The 15,147-nt window shown below is 45.4% G+C and overlaps 1 protein-coding gene across 17 annotated transcripts in view; it reads right to left on the bottom strand.

The window, feature by feature from the left end:
- GRIK4 (glutamate ionotropic receptor kainate type subunit 4) overlaps positions 1–15,147 on the bottom strand; it is a 635,802-nt gene that overhangs the window by 111,190 nt on the left and 509,465 nt on the right. For all 17 annotated transcript variants that reach the window (XM_074321322.1, XM_074321326.1, XM_074321318.1 and 14 more), the window contains one exon: positions 6,100–6,207. In XM_074321322.1, the coding sequence (XP_074177423.1) occupies positions 6,100–6,207 (108 nt within the window). The remainder of the gene's footprint in view (positions 1–6,099; positions 6,208–15,147) is intronic.

The following is a 15,147-nucleotide window of genomic DNA, read 5'->3' as shown; positions in this document are numbered from 1 at the left end:
ACTGGGCAGCTGTCATTCTCATCTTAGCCCTGGTGTCTCAGCCACATGTGACGGGGGGGGGGCACAGGAGGAGATAGGTTAGAAGGAGATAAGTGGCTTAGGTACTGGGTTACTTGGAGGTGGTGACTAGCTCGCCTCTGACGACTTCAAGGCACTTCTCTTACCAGGAACGCACAAGGGTCCCATTTCATAGTGTCAAGCCAAAGCCCCTCTACTTATTTAAGGTCATTATCTGACCCTACCACCATCCCATCCCTTCCTTTTGTTTATTCCACACAGACCTATCACTGGACATTATGAGCTACAAAGATGCTGAGAATATAGCAGGGCACCATGGGCAAGGGAAAAGCATGATCAAGGGCATTATCCCGAGTGAGATGGAGCGTGGCCTATTCAGGGCATGATATGTCCTCCATTTAGTGGAGTGTGGATTGTGTGGACAGTTGGGGTAGGAGGATAAATTTAGAGACAAATTACGGTTCATGTGGCCCTGGAGGCCCGACATCATACATATATGTGTACATCATACATATATAGCAGGGGGCACTGAGAGTCTTAAAGGCTTAGGATGCGAGTAAAGAATATTCAGCAGCAAGAGAGAACATCTGGGGGTGAGGACAGACACCCCCCACCCAAATATGAGGTACTGACTCCTGAGCCGTAGTTTGACTCAGGGTGGGTTACAGAGAGCTGGAAGGATACAGAGAGGGCAGGCTTGACGACAGGTTGAGGGTGTGGCAGTTTGGTAGGGGTCCTCAGACCCTTGGCCAAGGACGGTGTCATCAATACCATGGATGATTTGGAAGGGAAATGGATTTGAAACGTGTTGAATTTGAGGTGCTGTAGGTTATCCAGGAGGAAATGTCTGACTGAGTCTTTAAAATGTGGAGTGAGGAAAAGACTGGGGGCGGAGATTGGGAGGCTTTTGTATAGAGGTGATGGCTGAAGCTGAAGGATATGTGAGGCCATTGAGGGGGAAGAGCTGAGGGAGGACAGAGAGGGATAAGAAGAGGCCCGTGGGGCGACCATAATCTTAGAGAGTGGGAAAATGAATAGCAGCTATAAAAGAAGATAAAGCAGAAGTAGCCAGAAAAGCTGAAAATCAGGAAAATAAGGTCATGAAAGTCCAGGAGGAAGCAGTTGCAAGAAGGAGAATGCAGACATTCCCATACAGAGATGAAGTAGGGCTGTGACAGGGCATCTGGGTCAGGTGCCACTCGTGACCTTTCAGGGAAGGTTCAGTGGGCGGTGGAGGAATTCTGCAAGTATTGGGGAGGGAATGAAATGTGCACAAATGAGAGTGAACCAGCATTTTGAAAAGTTAGGAGACAAAGGAAGGCAGGCAGACCATCTTTCCACCCAACTGCTACAAGTAATGTCTCTCTCCAAGCTTCATTTCATCATCTATTATGATGGTGCAAAAGTAATTGCGGTTTAAAAGGTTAAAAATAATTGCAAAAACTGCAATTACTTTTGCAGCAACCTAATACAAACAACAGGGCTGAATGATGTCCAAGGGCTCACCAATCCCATGATTCATTTATGATTCCCTAAACTGGAGGGTAGCTGACAGGGCAGCAGGGTGTAGATAAGGTAGTGGTTATGGCATCTTAGGATGGGAGGGACCAGAGTACGTTTGTAGGTAGAAAGGGAGGAATGCTTCAAAAAGGAGAGATTATAGAGAAGAAGAAAGAGATGTGCTAGTGCTAGTTGGTGCAGCAAAGACGCAGGATTTGGTGGGAGGAGACAGAGTCAAGGTGAGTGTGAGGCTGAGAAGTTGGCCTGGAGGTACGGTAGAGAGCATGGATGTGGATACAGTGAGAAGTGAGGAGGCCAGAAGTGAGGGAACTCATGCCAGCCTCCAGAGTTGTGTGGGAGGCAGGTAGTATTGAAAGCGTGGTACGTGAAAAGGTTTGGCAGAACTGCTGAGGGGATATGATAGGGAGTGAGAGAGATGAGCACAGGGATTGCCGAGGCTCAGCTGAAGTCAGAAGGCTGAGTGCAGATTGGCAACTGGGAACAGTGATTGCAAGGGCAACTGGACTTAAGGACCAGCATGAGATGACTGAGCATCATGGCGGAGACAATATTAGAAGCTAAGAGAGGGAAGTGCTGAAATGCTGGTTTGCTGAGCTCAAGCTGGAAGGAACATCTGGGATGGAAAAGATGGAGAACCAGACAGACCAGAGGTCATGAGTGGAGGATGGAGAGAGCAATTTTGTGAGTATGATAAATTCAGAGAAAGGGAGGTAGAAGGTTGTGTGTCAGAGAGGGGAGGCTCCAAGTTGAAGATTATGATACATGATCAAGTCCATTGTTATATCAGTGAGATGGGGCCAGTCTCCCTGTCTTCCACAAATGCTGTCCTCGGCTCAAAGGCTTCTCTCTGTCCCCTCTGCCCCAACTGCTCTCTCTCCCCTTCTTCTGTATAACCCATTTATCTCTGTCCTTGGGTTCCCATTACCTCTTCTGATGCCAACTCACTTCTCAGAACTCCTGTGCTTACAGCTAGGGTCCCACACAACCATCCTCCAGTTTTCCTTTTTGTGCCCGCTCCCAAGTATAATGTAAGAGGGGCATAGGACTAACTCTTTCCCTTCTTTGGTACACCACCTGGTTCCAACATTGAGCACTGGTGGATTGTGTAAGTGAAAATCTCTGAAATGGCCTGATGAACAGGGCTTGGCTGGGGCTTTCCACCTCTGGGATAGCAACACCCTGCGTATCTTATGTTATCCCCAGGACTGTCACAAGCTTATTCTCCCCAAACAGTCTCTACCTGAAATTAATTTAAAATTCACTGACGTATTCAAAGTAAATATACAAAAGATCAATCTTGGAGGGAGGAGCTATATGGGAAAGCTAAAATGTGAGAAAATTGGGGGCTCACGGCACGTTGGAAAACGTGGAGGTCAAGTGCTAGCCTGGAGCAGGAGCCCTGTCCTGGCAGGAGTGTTGGGAGAACGGAAGGCAGGGATGCGAGCAAAATGCTTAACTCAGGGCCTGACACAGGCAGGTGTTGAAGGAGTGGGAGGGAGCTGCGGCTAATTCTGTGTCTGCTGGTACTAACCAGCACATCGTTCACATATCCCAAGTGCACCTGGCAGGAGTGGGAAACAGTAAGGACATGTGCCGAGTTTTAAGGGAGAGATCATACGGGATGACCATTTACAAAGAATAACCCACAAATGGTCGCCAAGGGCTGAACTAACATAGTCATTCTTGGTAAGAGTTACTCACTTGTGTCAGCTATCTTAGACATACATGCACAAGAAAACATTTTTGCTTCAATTGTACTTACTATGTTATTAAATGTCATCTGACACAAAAGTGTCCTGTCCTCACCCCTCATGAACACACGTGTGCATATGTAAACAACTGTGTATGCGTGTGTGTGTGTGCATGTGCACACACATGCAAACACAGTCAGCTAGACATTTCCAGTCTAGAAACACGGCCCTGTGGTCTGTGTCACTGTGGGTCTGACTCAAAGCTCTGAGCACTGTCCAATTCCAGACCCTGAGAGGCAGGAAGTAAAACTCAGTAATGTTCCCATCTTCTTCCCAAACACTTGTTGGCTTTTAAGGAATACCCTTTACCCTGTAGGAAGGAATTCCTTCATTCAAATTCTGAAGTTCCCACTTTGTGTCAGGCACCCCTCTCTTTGAGGAGATCTCGTTCTAAAAGGAGAGGTAGAGCTATAAACAACAACCTCTAATAGAAGTGACACAACAGGGGTGTGTACAAAACACTAGAGAGAGGGAGAAGCAGGAGTCAGATTAGGGAAGACTTCATGGGCAGAGCTTTGAAGGATGTATAGGCATCTCTAGTTGGAAATAGGAATTAGGGGAAAGGGTATTCTGGGCATGTGCAGAGGCAAGGAATGGCATGACACAGTGAGGAAACGTTGGGCAGTACAGTACTGCTAGACCCCAAGTGGCATGGAGAGGAAGCAGGTACGGCAGGCTGGGCATGATTACGACGGCTGTACAGTCCAAGCTCAGGTGTGGTGGGTCCTGGGTAGTACTGGAAGATTGTAAGTAAAGAAATGATGGGACGATTCTGAGTTCAGAATGATTGTACAGGCAGGTGAGAACGGAGCCTGTGAGGAGGCAATGCTGCGGCCCAGGTGAAAGGGACAGGCAGGCCTAAATTAGAGCATGGGCTTTGAGGATAGCTAGCAGGGGACAGATTAGAGAAGTACTTCAGAGGTAGAGAAGACAGTGGGAAGGAGGTCCCAGCAATCACACTGTGTGCCACCTACCCCCAGTGGGCCAGGATCAAGCTTAGTGTTGCCCCAGCTCAGCCAGGCTTTCCACATCAAAGCTGGAGCAGTGACAGCATCACCCTCTAATCTTTCTGACCTTTTCACCCTTGGTTCAGATAAGCTCAAGTTGTAGATGAGATGGGAAGTGACTGGGAGCTAGAGTTGCTCTCTCTGCCCTTTGCCTCGACCCTTCCCTTTGCCCAGAATAATCCTTTCCATATGGCCACATGGCTTTCATCTCACGCTGTCAGGTCTCTGCTCAGATCTCCCCTTCTCTATGGGGCTCTGACCACCGGGTGTTCATATCGTTTGCACTCTCAGTCCCCTCCCAACTCCCCTTTCTCAATTCTATTTATTCCTGATTTCCCAGAACAGTGTCCAGAACATAGTAGTACCCAATAATTATTCCTTCAATACTGAATGAAAATATTGAGCAACCCCTGCTCCTACCCAGTAAAGGGGAGACTCAACAGCCTGACATTCGAGTTCCTAACAGAGCACTACGGACCAAACCCACTCTTATGACCTCACGGCTCACTTCTACCAATGCTCATTTCCTGGGAAAACCTGCACTTTTCAGCATTTCCTGACATCTGACAATGCTCTCCTTGATTCACTTCTCCCTCCTTACTTCTCCCTGTCTTTTGGAGCTCATCTTCCATGTCCCTTCTCTCCAAAGGCTTTGCTGACCTCCCTGATGGGATGGGGCCCATCTCTCCTTCAATCCCTAGGCATTCAGTATGTAGCTTTCTCCCCTGGCTTTTATCCTACTCTGCTTACAGTAGATCGATTCCAGTCTAGGGTCCTGGGCCCCAGGAGTTCATGATGGTAGTGATGGAGGTCCCTGAGCTCTTTTTATAATCTCAAAAAGCCAAAAACAAAACAAAACAAAACAAAAAAACTGACACATTTGCAAACCTTGCACATTTAGCAAGGATAAGGCTTAGCAGGTTAATGAATACATCAAGTCCTTGCTTTGGGTCAGAATTATATCAGTGAGGCAGCACTGGTTATCTCCAGCTGATAAGATGTTGTACCAGGCAGGGAAGTATGCTTTTGATTAGTTAAAGGGGTGGGGTGGGCTGGGGGAGAGGAACAAACTAATTATTGCTTAATACATGCAGTTGATTTAATTGACAAATCTTTTAAAACATGAGATCTTCAGGAAGGAAGAATATCCTGGCTATGAATACACCTGGCTGATATCATCTACTGACTTATAACCTCTTTGAGGATAGAGACTGAGTCTTATTCATTTTGGTGTCTCCAGGAATGAGCACAGTGCCTGGCAGATGGGGAGAAGGGCTTGGCAATTGTTGAAGAAAACTAAATCAAATAGGAAAGGCAGATTGGTCCCTGGCTCTATGGATTGAGAACTCTTTGCTCACCAGCTGGAAATGAAGAAATAGGCCATGAAAACCCACCGAAAGTCAGAGGTCTACTGCAGGGGACCACTTTATATTGTAGGCACCAAGCAAGGTAGGCTGTTGGGGAAGAGGAGGGGGCCATCCTGGTGGACTTCTCCCACCTGTGTCATAAGGTCCCCTTCCACTGGCCATGCACAGCTTCCCTGTCAGGGTGCCCCTGGAAGAGGCACCCACAAACTGTGGTGTCTCTTCACCCCATCCCAATTCCCCAGCTGCTTTGGAACTCATCGAATGTCATTTCCATATGAAACAGCAACTTGATTTTAATTACATTGCTATATATTGGCCTCAGTGCTGTGATTACAGCTCCCATCTTCTGTTCACTGGGAAGCCTATGAGTAGCCTGGAACTGGGGGAGGCACCCGGGGGAGCTACAGCTGGGAGGCCAGGAAGCACCCTGCTTACCAGGATAGTGGTGACAACCAGGGTGGTATTGAAGAGACTGTCGGATATGTTGGAGGCGTAGAGGCGGCTGTCCATGCTGAGGCCGTCCGCCACGTGCCACTGGCCAATCTGAGGAGACCAAGGAGAAAGGACTGGGAAGAAATGGAGGAAGGAGGAGTCTGGGGAGCTGGGCTGCTGAAATCGTGCCGTTTTCCAGGGCTGGAAGGAGCTGCCTCTGGTTGGACTGCACGTCAGCCATAGAAGCAGGGAGGGGTAAGGCCTATGGAGCAAAGAGGCTGACCTGGGGCAGGGGTACTGTCACATAGGGTTAGGGGGGCTTCAGGCAATGTGGGCAGACCTGTGAGAGGAAGGCAAGAAAGGGGTAAAGACTTAGGAGAGGTGGAAGAGAAAAATGGAAAAATAAATCAGGAATGGAATGGAGTTCAGGGCGTTCTCTCCCACAAAAGGGGATGGAACGCGTGGAATCACATTATCTTGAGTCAGGAATGAGCCACAAAGTTCTTCTGCTTTAGCCTGCCTTCATTCAGTCTGATTATCTAAATAAAAATCAGGATAGTATGCTAGAGAGGACTGGTATATATTATGCCCTTAATAAATGTTTGACTGGGTCAATGAATGCATAAACCAGAAGAAGGAAAAGACCCAGGTTCTAGTCCTGGTTGATTAGCTTACTAGCTGTGAGAACTCAGGTAAGTGACTTAAGTCTTTGTGAGTCTCAGTTTCTCTGTCTATAAATGGGGATGGTAATGTTTTCCCTGCCTTCTTCTCAGAGCCAACTGAGATCATGGATGTGCCACTTTGGGGTTACATTATTCAGCCAGACTCAGGAGCATGGATCTCAATTGCCTTAACCCCAGAAAAGTTACTGCACCTCTGTGAGCATGTTTCCTCATCTATAAAATGGGAATAACGAGAGACACTTCATTAGGTGGTAGTGAGACTGTATTTGACCTGACATTCAATAAATGTTATTTTCCTTCCTCTTCCCCATTGTCTTAACTTCTAGGGGAAAAAAATAATTCTACAACTTAATTCCCCATTCTAGAAAATCACCTAAACCTAAACTCAACAGCATTAGGTTTTTAGATGGTTTGTTTTCCCAGTGGAACCCTTTTTATAAATGTGTGTGTGTGTGTGTGTGTGTGTGTGTGTGTGTGAGAGAGAGAGAGAGAGAGAGAGAGAGAGAGAGAGAGAGAGAGAGACCAATATATTTCTACTAGCTGGAGCCTCTGGCAAACCATTTCTGTTGCTGAGTGTTTGAGGTGGGCAGCCAAGGAAGACGGCTGACAGCTGGCTAGAAACCCAATGAAATACACACATTTCTGGGCATCAGCAGCAGCTTTCCTGAAAAACCCTCTTAAGTTCCATGGGTGCCATGTGGCTCTAGTCACCAGAGTTGGGCTCTGGGTCCCTCTTGTGGAAGCGCCAACATTAATAAAGACATGTCTCACCCTTGGCCCCCACCTCCACCCCATGGGGTCAGTGGGTTGAGGGTTATAGGGAGCCGGAACCATCTCCCTGATGTCATGGTCTGGAGCTTGAAGAGGGGAGGGCCAAGCTAGGACCACCTTGGGCCATCAGCTGGGACCTCTTGCAGGCCACCAGTTCCAGGCAGTTTCTATAGTGCTACTTTCATCTGCCAAAGAGGAAATGGCCAAAAACTCCTTTCCAAGCCTCTGTGAGGATGCCACCTGGAGAATGGTGGGCAGCTTTCCCCATCTCTGCAAGAGTCCTGTACATGCTCATGTTCTGATTTTAGTTTACAAACAGTATTTCACACATCCACAAAGGAAGCCCCATTTTTCAGATAAAGAAAATGACACCAAAATAAAAGAGCCCACCCAACTTTCCCAAGGTCACCTTGCCCATTGTTGAAAGGCTTGAGCTTTAACCCTTGTGCTCTTTGTCCCAGATGACTCTTCCTAAGGAAGCCTTCATGGCCATCCTGTCTGGCTCCTCCAATGTTCTACTGCATGTTTCTGTTTACATATCTCCCCACTAGCCTGTATGAGGCTGGCCTATTTATTCTTGCACCCAGCACCTTGTTGAGGGACTGGTACTTGGAAGAAGGGGGAAGTCATCATTTCACACTGGCAGATTGCTGCTGTCAGTGGGCCTGGGACAGAAGGCAGGTGAGCCTTTCTCTGGCTCTCTGGAGTGTCTATTGTCTCTCAAAGAGGTCAGCCAGGTCAGGTTATGGTTGAGCTTTCCCCATCTCCTCTCTCTTTGCAGGGGAAAAGGGTGGGGAGGATGAGGGATGAGCTGCTAGATTTTTCAACTGAAAGGGGAAAGGAGAACAATAGTTACTGGACACCTGTTGTGCTAGTTGTGCCTCAGTTCAATCATCTCTGAATTCTCCCATCAACCTTATAGAATTATGATGGGTTTTTTGTTGTTGTTGTTGTTGTTTTTAGTAATTTTTTTAAGCTTGGGAACTCAGTGTGATCTTTCATTGTCCTGCATCACGTGGTGCATTGCAATTGAGGTGTTATAGGGAATTCTGTTTACTCAGAAGTTGTGGCCGTATATCTTTTTTTAATTTAATTTTTTAAAAAAATTTATATTGGGGAACAATATATTGGCCCATCAGCTCCAAGTCAAGTCGTTGTCCTTTAATCTAGTTGTGGAGGGCGCAGCTCAGCTCCAAGTCCAGTCACCGTTTTCAGTCTTTGATTGCAGGGGGCGCAGCCCACCATCCCATGCGGGAATTGAACTGGCAACCTTATTGTTGAGAGTTCATGCTCTAACCAACTGAGCCACATGGCCCTTCAGCGACAGCTTGTTGTCTTCAACATAGTTATGGAGGGTACAGCTCACTGACCCATGTGGGAATCTAACTGGCAATCCTGTTGTTAAGAGCTTGGACTCTAACCAACTGAGCCATCCAGCTGCCCCAGTTATGGTGTTTTTATTTTATTTATGAGGCTCACAGAGGTTTAATGGTTTGCGTAAGGTCACCTAGTTAGTAGGTATGGCATGAGTTTGAACCCAGAGCTGTCTGACTCCTAAATCCAAGGTCTTTCCTATCTTTGTTGCTGTCTCTTGGGTGGGGACACACATGTGCCCCTCCATGGAAGCAAGCCTGGCTAACCAGAGAAAGGCCTGAAGGGGCCTCAGCCATCCAGCAGGATGAAATGATTGTCTACAAAGTCAGGTGAAATGACTGTCCTTTCAGAGGCTCAGTTTCCTTGTCTTCAAAATGGCAAGAATTGGCTCCCAATGGTCTCCTAAGGTGGGAAGAGCCAGATTTGGATAGAAGGCATAAAGAGCAATTGGGCTGGATGTCAGCATTTGGATATTTGGGATAGGATTGAACTTCTTAGGGCACCATCTATCACCCTAAATTTGTATTTCACACCAACAAGGCCAGCAAGACCTCAGCCGCATCCCAAACCACTTCCCACTTCACTGTTCTCAGGGGACTCAATCCTCACTAATTGCCTGCCGCAGCCCCACACTACATGTTTTTACCTGAGCCATGAGATAGCCTCCTACAGAAGCCAGGAATAAAAATGATTTACCCAGAGCCAGATCCAATAGCCTGAGCAATTCACCTCCCGCCCTAATACCTCTGGGGACATAGCAAAGAGACTAATTAGCCCCTAAGCTTCAACCAGGAAATGAATTTCCCACCCACCCTCCCATTAGCCCCCAAGAAATTAATAAACTCATCAGATCCAACAAAGTGGCTTGGCAGTTATCACCCAGTACAATCTAATTGCTGAAAGGCAGTAGGAGGGAAAGTGAGAGACAGAGCCAGTCACCCTGTGGTACAAGATAATTGCCCCACTCACTGGGCACTTACCATGCCACACACATGCCAGGGGTGGGCAGGAGATATGTCATCACTGACAATATGTGGCTCTGCCCCAGCCAAATTCCCTTGCTCCACCCTATTGACATCTACCCCCCAAACCTCCTGCAGGAACAGCTGTTTTATAAGCCACTTCTACACGCCCATATGTGTGGGCTTGATAATGCTTCAAGTGATGTCTTCCCTTGGCCCTTTCCCTGTACTTCCTGTCTCTCCCACTAGCTCTGCCTTTCCATCCTTGTCCCAGAGGCCCTAGGGATTGCAGTGAAGGGAGAAGAGGGTATGGATTTAGACACCACCACTGCTAGAATATATAGCACCTTAACGCAGACAAGAAAAAGGCTGATGTGGCCCTGTGGGTGCATGCAGAATACAGGCTGGATTTCAGCTTCTATTCGCCCTTTAGCATTGCACAATTTGTACCATGAATGTAATAGTCCCAGAATTTGACAGAAGGTATAAAGAGCAATTGGGCTGGATATCGCTTTTGGATATTTGGGATAGGGTTGAACTTCTTAGGGCTCTATTTATCACCCTTAACGTGCATTTCACACCAACAAGGCCAGCAAGATCTCAGCCCCATCGCAACCCACTTCCCAGGAGGACCTGGGTATGACCTGGTTTCTCTGCTTATGAGCTATTTGACCTTGGGTAAATTACTTAATCCCTCTGAGCTTCAGTTTCCCTCCATCTATAAAATGGGGGTTAAAATTGTAGTTATTACCTCAGAAGATTAAACAAGATGGTATACATGGAAAGTACTACTATGTAAGTACTTGTTAATTTAATTTTCAATGCCATTGTCTGATGCAGAAGATGGGATCTCTTCTGTGCCTCACAAAGGGCTTTGCACTGTAGACTTTAACTTATTAGACAGATTAGACCAGTGCCTCAAAACTTGGTTTCCGGATCAGCAGTATCAGTGTTAGAAATGCAAATTCTCAGATCCCATTCCAGAATGACTAAATCAGAAACTCTAGGAGTAGGGCTCAGCAATATGTGTTGTAGCAAGAACTCCAGAGGATCCTGATACATGATGGGTTAGAGCATAGCAGGAAGAGCAACTCTGACAACAAAACATGCTGACACAGAAAGGCAAGGGTATAGAGATTAACAGTGTTTAGGTGCCTACCTGTGGTGAGTCAGGAAATGTTTAAAAACTGGCTCTCCAAGAAAAAAGGCCCTGATTCACAGCATCTGCCAATTTCTATGGTGTAACACTCTCCTCTGTGGCTGATTTCAAGCTACCAACCTGATGTGACCAAACAGAGGTGGGGAATAAAGTGTCCAATGGGCTCTCACCACCTGGGCAATGTGGCTCCAGCACACCACTGGCACCAGCCCTGTTCACACAGGCTCTGTGCTGGAGTTTATGCACCCAAATCTCACTGCCAATCCTCTCAATTAGTAAGGAAAAACGAGGTCCGGTCAGTTCATCATTTACGCTAGTAACAGAGCTGGTAAGTAGAAAAAATAGGATTCAAAACAAGGCCTATGTGCTCCCTACTGGGATCACAATATTTAAAACAAGTGTATTCTCCTCACTACAGATTTCTTAGAATAAACTACTGATGATACCAGTGCTTAGTCAAATATAAAAATTTACGTAGGCGACGTCATCAAAATGGCGGCGTGAGGTGAGCCTCTGTAAAGCTCCCCTGGAATTTACAACTAATCGAACAACAATAACTCCACAAAGGACTCCCTGCACAGCAGACAGGCAAGAAGAAGAGGCCCACTACTACTGAATTCACCTAAAGGTGGGCGAATCGCGCTAGCGGGGGAGGAGGGAAGGGAAAAGTGCGGAGACGGAGCCGCATGGGCGCAGGACATAGACCTAGCTCAGTGCTCCGAGCTCGCTGCTTCCCGGAACTACCGCAGCTGTGGGAGAGGGAAGAACTCGGATTGCTAGGGCTCCGCATATGGCCCACAGGGCTGAGGGGGCAGCATATAACATGGCTAAACCCAACGCTCACAGCAGAGACCTCGGAGAAAAGACTGAGGGAAGAAGCCTGAAAACGATGGTTTACCCATCACTGCCGAGCAGAGAACGGAAGCCTTAGGCACTGAGTCTAGCTGGCCATTCACTACCCTCCCAGAGCTCGCCCCGCCCCCACCTGACTGATGCTAGAAACAGAAGAGTAGCAGTGTCAGATCAAAAGAACACAATATTTGCTGTTCTGAGAACTGTGGACTGCAGACACAGGTTCACAGCCCAACTAGTTCTGGCAAAGGGGAGGGAGCTGTGGAAGAAGGACCAGCTGTGGTGGTGGTCGCCACCATTGCTCTGCACCTCTCACAACTCACCCCGTCCCTGTCCCCACCTATCTGGGCGGATCCATGCAGGAGTAAACAGAACTGCTGAAACATACCGGCTCTGAATCTGGTGCAGGAAGAACTTTAGAACTTCAAAAGCTCTCTGCATACCCACACGGACACTGGGCCCTGTGACCAGCCGAACTATTAACAGAGGAGAAGTCTATCTCCCAGGGAATCCTCCCATTGTGTGAGAAGCCGGAATAGTGCAGGGAAAACATAGCACTACTGTGTGTGAGAGAAGAAAAGACTGCAGTCAGAGAGAAAATTAAACATTCTACCAACAATTACTGGAAAACAAAAGAAAGACATTTTCCTATCAACCTGTTGCAGAAGCCACTCCTGCAGATGTCTAGAAAGAGAAATAATAAATCAGTAATTGCCATGAATAACCAAGGCAACAAGACAGCTCAGAAAGAAAGTGAAAAATCTCTAGAAAAGGAACTTAAAGATATGGAAATATGTGACTTAATGACAGAGAATTCAAGATTGCAGTTCTGACAATACTCAACGAGATGCAAGAAAACACAGAAAGGCAGTTTAATGAACTCAGAAACACAATTAAAGAACAACATGAGCATTTTATGAAAGAGATTGAAATTTTAAAAAAGAACCAAATAGAATTTCTGGAGATTAAGAACTAAATAAAGGAAATTAAGAATGAAATACCAGCTTAGGTAGTAGAGTTGACCAGATGGAGGAAAGAATCAGTGACATCGAAGATAGAAACCTGGAAATGACACAGATAGAAGAAGAAAGAGACTTGAGACTTAAAAGAAATGAAAGAACTCTACAAGAACTTTCGGACTCCGTCAGAAGAGCAATATAAGAATAATGGGCATACCACAAGGAGAAGAAAGAGAGAAGGGAACAGAGAATATATTCAAACAAATCGTCGATGAGAACTTCCAAAAAATGTAGACAGAACTGGATCCTCGAATCCCAGAAGCAAATAGACACCTAATTACCTCAATCCCAACAGGCCTTCTCCAAGGCACATTGTATTAAGCTGTCTAAAATCAATGACAAAGAAAGAATCCTCAAGGCAGCCACGGAAAAGAAGACGGTAACATACAAAGGAAAGCCCATTAGATTATCATCAGATTTTTCAGCAGAAACTCTACAAGCCAGGAGGGAGTGGAACCAAATATTCAAACTATTGAAAGAGAGAAACCATGAGCCAAGAATAATATATCCAGCAAAGATATCCTTTAGATATGAAGGAGGAATAAAGACCTTCCCAGACATACAAAAGCTGAGGGAATTTTCTGATACTTGACCTGTACTACAAGAAATACTAAAGGAGGCTGTTCGACCACCATCAACAGGGACAATTTGTGGCAACCAACATAAAAAGGGGGAGAGTAAAGGCCTGACCCGGAATATGGGAATGGAGAAAGTAAGCGTGCTGAAGAAAATGGAATACTCTAAATATCAAACTTTCTTTTACATAAACTTAAGGGTAACCACTCAAAAAAAAATTCCAGGACTGAAATACATACTGAAATAAAAGAAGAAACAGAGGGAAACATCACAGAATACCACCACACAGAAATAATAGACAACAACAAAAAGGCAAAGAAACAAAGGGGACACAGCCTTACCAGAAAACTAAAGATAGAATGATTGGAAATCCTCACATATCAATAATCACCCTAACTGTAAATGGACTGAACTCACCAATAAAAAGGCACAGAGTAGCAGATTGGACCAAAAAACTAAACCCAACCATATGCTGTCTCCTAGAGACACATCTCAGCTACAAGGACAAACATAGACTCAAAGTGAAAGGGTGGAAATTGACACTCCAAGCAAATGGTACCCAGAGAAAATCAGGTGTAGCCATACTGATGTCAGATGAAACAGACTTCAGGGTGAAAAAGACAACATGAGACAAAGATGGACATTTCATAATGGTGAAGGGGACTATACAACAAGAAGACATAACAGTCATCAATATTTATGCCCCCAATCAGGGAGCACCGAAATATACCAAGCAACTACGAACAGAACTAACAGGAGAAATTGACCAAAACACAATTATACTAGGGGACCTAAATACATCATTGACAGCTATGGATAGATCATCCAAACAGAAAACAAATAAAGAAATAGCAGCCCTAAGTGACACATTAGATGAAATGGACATAATTGACATATATAGAGCACTTCATCCTAAAACATCAGACTATACATTCTTTTCTAGTGTACATGGCACATTCTCAATGATAGACCATATATTGGGACATAAAATCAGCGTCAGCAAATTTAAGAAGATTGAAATCATACCATGCATATTCTCTGATCACAAGGCTTCGAAATAGAATATCAACAGCAAAAAGAAAGCAGGAAAAACACAAATACATGGAGATTAAACAACATACTTTTAAAGAAGGACTGGGTCAAAGAAGAAGTTAGAGGAGAGATCAAAAGATACATAGAAACAAATGACAATGAAAATACATCCTACCAAATTTTTGGGATGCAGCGAAAGCAGTTTTAAGAGGGAAATATATATCATTACAGGCCCATCTCAAGAAACAAGAAAAATCCCAAATAAATAATCTCATGTTACACCTTAAAGAACTAGAAAAAGAAGAACAAGTGAAACCCAAGGTTAGCAGAAGAAAGGAAATAAAAAAAATCAGAGCAGAACTAAATGAAATAGAGAACAAAAAGACAATAGAAAAAATTAATGTGACAGAGAGCTGGTTCTTTGAAAAGATTAACAAAATTGACAAACCCTTGGCTAGACTTACTAAGATAAAAAGAGAGAAGACACTAATTAACAAAATTAGAAATGAAAAAAGGGAAGTCATCACGGACACAACAGAAATACAAAGGATCATCGAAGAATACTATGAAGGACTATATGCCAGCAAATTCAACAACCTAGAAGAAATGGACAAGTTCTTAGA

This window comes from Rhinolophus sinicus, linkage group LG16 (genome assembly GCF_036562045.2).
Source record: "Rhinolophus sinicus isolate RSC01 linkage group LG16, ASM3656204v1, whole genome shotgun sequence".
Taxonomy (NCBI): Eukaryota; Metazoa; Chordata; class Mammalia; order Chiroptera; family Rhinolophidae; genus Rhinolophus; species Rhinolophus sinicus.
The sequence above is the reverse complement of the archived record's forward strand: the minus strand, read 5'-3'. Positions and strand labels throughout refer to the sequence as shown.